Source organism: Acanthisitta chloris, unplaced genomic scaffold (assembly GCF_000695815.1).
Source record: "Acanthisitta chloris isolate BGI_N310 unplaced genomic scaffold, ASM69581v1 scaffold31983, whole genome shotgun sequence".
Lineage (NCBI taxonomy): Eukaryota > Metazoa > Chordata > Aves > Passeriformes > Acanthisittidae > Acanthisitta > Acanthisitta chloris.
Window position 1 is genome coordinate 1 of NW_008663774.1, and position 5,243 is coordinate 5,243.

A 5,243-nucleotide genomic window follows, 5' to 3' on the forward strand; every position below is an offset into this window, starting at 1 on the left:
CGATCTCTCCTCGGGCAGGTGGGGCACAGCTGGCACCCCCCAGGCAGGGTGGGCAGAGTGCTGAGTGTCCCTGGGCAGGGTGGGCACAGCTCTGACCCACCGGGCAGGGTGGGCACAGCCCCAAGTGTCCCCGGGCAGGGTGGGCAGGGAGACCCTCGTGTCCATCCCCTCACTGACCTTTCTCGTGCTGCAGCCACTTGCGCTCCAGGTAGTATCCATAGCAGCTCTCGAACTCCTTCGGGCTGTAGTTGGGGACTGGGATGGGGACAAAGGGGTCCAGGGCATCAAACCCCTCCTGGCAAGGGAGGGAGACAGACCTGGGGTGAGTCTGTGGCTGAGAGCTCAACCAGAGCTCACTCAGAGAATCGTGGAATGTCCTGAGCTGAAGGAACCTCCAAGGATCATCAGTCCAACTCCTAACCCTGCATGGACACCCCAACAATCCACCCTGGGCCAAACACTCCTGGAGCTCTGGCAGGTTTGGGGCTGTGAGCACTGCCCTGGGGAGCTGTTCAGTGCCCACACACCTCTGAGGGAAGAACCTTTGCCTGATAGCCAGCCTGACCCTCCCCTGACACAGCTCCAGCTGTTACCTCATCTCCAACCTGAACCTGTTCCAGTGCCCAAACACCTCTGGGGGAAGAACCTTGTCCTGATCTCCAACCTGAACCTGTTCCAGTGCCCAAACACCTCTGGGGGAAGAACCTTGTCCAGATATCCAGGGCACTGCTGGATCCACAGAGCCCCCAGCACAGTCTGTTCCCCCTGAATAGACCCTAAGTCTCCAGCCAGGATTGTTGTGTGTTTCCCAATGTGAAGAGGAGAAACCAAAGCCCAGAGAGGCTGTGACTTACCTTTCCCAGCAGCTCCTGGGGCAGGTAGGCAGAGCTGGGTTTGAAGAGGGAACCAGTCTGGCTCAGGGTGGTCACTATGGCACCTCCACTCTGAAAGGCAGGTCAGAAATGGAAACTCTGTTAGCTCCAAGTGAGGTATCTTCTTGGAAGATGGAGCTGCTAGAGTCCAGAGGAGGACACTGAAGGTTCCATGCTGGAGCAGCAGCTCTGCCCTGGCTGGGAGAGCTGGAAACATCCAGCATGGAGAGGATAATGCTCCAGGGAGACCTTAGAACCCCTTCCAGTGCCTAAAGAGGCTCCAAGAGAGCCTTTAAATCTGCATTCTACCCCTTGGAGAGCATCCAAGGGCCTGACAAAGCAGCAGGAGGAGTTAACCTCCTACAGCAAAACAGTCAGAAACTAAAAGTTGTCATTAGCTCAAAAAAAATAATCATAAACCAAAGTGTCATAAACACCTCTAGGTCAGGTTCCCACACTGGAATTTGGCAGAGGAATGAGGAATTGCTGTTACAGATCTGTTCTCATTCTCTTTGGGTGATGTCAGGATCACTGAGAGACACTAAGGCTGTGCCTGTGTTCTCCTCCACTGCAGGAACATTGGGATGTTGGACTCGTGGGAGCTTGAACAGCCGAGAGGAACACCTGGAACTCACCCAGTCATTCCTCACCATCTTCTTCAGGTTGTGCACCAGTGTCAGCTCATCTGGAGAAACCTGGGGAACATTGTCTGGATCAGTTTTTTTGCCAGCAGCTTCTATCTGAGCCATTAATTCCCCTTCCCTCCTCCCAATCAGACTGGGAGGATCATTTGTATCCTTCAGGCATGTTTTGTCTTGGCTTTTCCTTAGCCCTGCAGCACTGAGCCTGAGTCATTCTGTTCAGCCTGGAGAGGACAAGGTTGTGTGGAGACCTCAGAACAACCTGCCAGGAGCTGAAGGGGCTCCAGGGAAGCTGCAGAGGGATCTGTGTTAGGAATTGCAGTGACAGGACAAGGAGTGATGGGGAGAAACTGAGGGAGGAGAATTTAGATTGGATATTAGGAAGACATTTTTCCCTGGGAGGGTGGTGAGACACTGGCACAGGTTGCCCAGGGAGAGGCTGTGGATACCCCAAGGAGATTGTGGGTGATCCAAGGAGGCTGTGGATGCCCCAAAGATCCTGTGGATACCCCAAGGAGATTATGGGTGATTCAAGGAGGCTGTGGATGCCCCAAGGAGGCTGTGGATGCCCCATGGAGGTTATGGGTGATCCAGGGAGGTTGTGGATGTCCCAGGGAGGTTGTGGATGCCCCAAGGAGGCCCCAACCCTGTCACTGTTCATTCCAGGTTGGACCAAGCCCTGAGCAACCTGCTCTGGTGGGACTGTCCCTGCCCAGGGTTGGCAGTGGATGATCTCTAAGCTCTGTCCCAACCCCTGAACATCCTAAAAAAACATGAACTGAACATCTTTCAGGGATCACTATAGAATTAAAATTGAACAAAACTCTCTCCCTTCTCTCCCTGCAGGACTCAGAGCTATCCCCAGAGCAGATCTCTCCTCACAGGGCTCCTGTCTTCCTTCTTGAGCGTTGTCCTTCCCCAGAGAGCGTTGACTCCATCCACTGCCACAAGGAGCCTGAAGGAGCCACGCTGGCATTGCTGCTTGAGCTCCCTGAGCACCACCCCAACAACATCACTGGCAGTCCTGACACGAGCCAAACCCTTCAAGAGAGGAAAAAAGACACACAACTCAGCTTGGAAAATGCTGTGACTTTCTGGGCTGCCCTTGCTAAGGGGAAGGAAGAGAAAACCACAGCAAACAGCCTCTTTGTGCCTTTCCAAGGAGCAGCTTGGACCTGAGCATCAAAACACTGGCACAGGTTGCCCCAAGGAGGTTGGGGATGCCCCAAGGAGGCTGTGGGTGCCCCAGGAAGAGGCTGTGGGTGCCCCAAGGAGGTTGTGGATGTCCCAGCCCTGTCACTGTTCATTCCAGGTTGGACCAAGCCCTGAGCAACCTGCTCTGGTGGGACTGTCCCTGCCCAGGGTTGGCACTGGATGATCTCTAAGCTCCATCCCAACCCCTTCACACCCACTATGAATCTATAAATGTAGGAATTTCACATTCTAATTTCTCCTTCTAGCCAAGTTCTCTGCACAACGTTCCTGACAGACCCATCCCATCCTCCACAACGACTCTGTAGCCACCGTGACTTGAAAACACCTTCCATTTTCCCAGGCCTCACATCTGTAAGGCCTCTAGAAACCCTCTGTTCCCCAAACACAGTGATGGGACCTCCTGGTAAAGGTGAGAGCACAACCAGGAGCAGTGGGTGTTCCTTACCTGCTCCACCACCTCACCCAAAGGTCTTCCCTCCTCAGTGCTCTCTCGTTTGCCCCATATATACCTTCTCTGGGTTTTTATCTGTGGGGGGAGAACTAGGGTTAGATTTGGGATGGGAACTAGGGTTAGGTTGGGGATGGGAGAACTAGAGTTAGATTTGGGATGGGAGAACTAGGGTTAAATTTGTGATGGGAAGCACATCCCAGGGGAGGTAGGAACCAAGACAACCTGTCAGGCTCTACAGACCTCTCTCAGGAAGTGTTCATTGGAGGATTTGAAATTCTTGAGCCAGGAAGAGGCTTGCAAAGGTTGGTCCAGCCTGTCTTTGTTGTAGGAAGACTGCAGAAGCTCCTTGCAGTTTTTCACCCAGAGATGAGCTGTGAGCAAAACACAACAGTTGGTTTGGATAATGATGGGACTTGGGGGTGATGAGTGTGTTTGGATTGCTTGTCCTTACTCTGCTACAATGGTAAGGAAAGTCATAGAATCCCAGATTGGTTTGGGTTGGGAGGGACCTTGAAGATCATCTCGTTCCCCCCCTGCCATGGGCAGGGACACCTTCCACCAGCCCAGGTTGCTCCAAGCCCCATCCTTGAACACTCCCAGGGATGCAGCAGCCACAACGTCTTTGGGCAACCAGTGCCAGTGTCTCACCACCCTCCCAGGGAAGAGTTTCCTCCCCGTATCCCATCTCTCCCTGCCCTCTGGCAGTGGGAAGCCATTCCCCCTTGTCCTGCCACTCCAAGCCCTTGTCAATAGTCTATTTTCAAATTTCTTGTAGCTCCTTTGGACACTTCAAGTTGCTCACCCTGGAGCCTTTTCTTCCTCAGGCTTCAACCCCAACTCTCTCAGCCTTTCCTCCCAGCAGAGCTGCTCCATCCCTCTAATCCCCTTGGTGCCTCCTCTAGACTCACTCCAACAGCTCCATGTCCTTCCTGTGCTTCCCCAGAGCTGGAGGCACCTTACCTGAGAATTTCCCTTGGGAACAGAGGAAGGCACACAGATCTCCAGACCAGACTGACCCAAAACAGGTGAAAACATCTCATTACGTTCCCTTTTTTTTTTTTTTTGAGAGAGAGAGGTTGTGCTTTTTAAGCCTTCTCCACCATGGAAAAACAATTTGCTGTGGCCTCTCCTACACTTGCCCTTGGAGCAGCATCTCCTGTGTTGGGTGTTCTTACCATCAGGGATGTGCAGCACCAACCAGCCCTGCCTGGAGCAGTAGTGAATCACATGGCACAGGGTCATGGTTTTCCCTGTTCCTCTCTCTCCGTCTCCAACATGGACTGTCAAGGAAAGTCTCTGAAAAAAAAACCACTTCGGTTTATACTTGACTGTAATTCTTTCAGCACAGGCATAAAGGGAGCTCAGAGGTTGTCAAAGTAGGGATGGAATTCCAGCCACAAACCTGGCCCAGTTCCTTCTCCCTGTATCCCCCCACTGAGCAGAGCTGGGGAGCTCCATCCCAAACACTTGTAGGTCTGTGCCATGAGCCAAATCAGACTTGGAATGAAGGTCTTCAAACTGCCTGAAGAGTTCAGCCTCAGCCTGACCACAGTCATGGGGCAGAAACACCTCCTGGAGACTAAACTTAGGCTCAAACCATCTCCCTCACCTCTGCAAACTCACCTACTTGGATTTCCCTTGCTTTCTACCCCCAGGTGAGTGCTAAAGGATACAGATGAGGTATCTGACAGCTGGGTGGGCGAAGTTAGTGCTCCTCAGGTAGGCAAAGAGCTCCAGTGCTGGTTTCCTCACCATCACACAGGCCTCGTTGAAGGTCTGGATCTGAGGGAAGAAGCACAGTGTCACCAAGGGGAGCAGAACAGCTGATCCCAGCACAGCTCCACAGAATATCCAGAGCTGGAAGGTACCCACAGGGATCATCAGTCCAACTCCTGACCCTGCACAGCCCTAACAATGCACCCTGTGCCTAAGAGTGTAGGCCAAACACTCCTGGAGCTCTGTCAGGTTTGGGGCTGTGATCACTGCCCTGGGGAGCTGTTCAGTGCCCAAACACCTCTGGGGGAACAACCTTCTCCTGATATCCAACCTAACCCTGTTCCAGTG

At 53.1% G+C, this 5,243-nt stretch overlaps 1 protein-coding gene across 1 annotated transcript in view; it reads right to left on the reverse strand.

The window, feature by feature from the left end:
- Window positions 1-173: 173 nt before the first annotated feature.
- Window positions 174-5,243, reverse strand: part of DAP3 (death associated protein 3) — a gene marked incomplete at both ends in the record, with an annotated part of 5,538 nt that continues 468 nt past the window's right edge. The window contains 8 exons of the mRNA XM_009071093.1: window positions 174-295; window positions 855-944; window positions 1,508-1,567; window positions 2,396-2,554; window positions 3,174-3,254; window positions 3,420-3,550; window positions 4,355-4,447; window positions 4,853-4,961. Coding sequence (XP_009069341.1) covers window positions 174-295; window positions 855-944; window positions 1,508-1,567; window positions 2,396-2,554; window positions 3,174-3,254; window positions 3,420-3,550; window positions 4,355-4,447; window positions 4,853-4,961 — 845 coding nt within the window. The remainder of the gene's footprint in view (window positions 296-854; window positions 945-1,507; window positions 1,568-2,395; window positions 2,555-3,173; window positions 3,255-3,419; window positions 3,551-4,354; window positions 4,448-4,852; window positions 4,962-5,243) is intronic.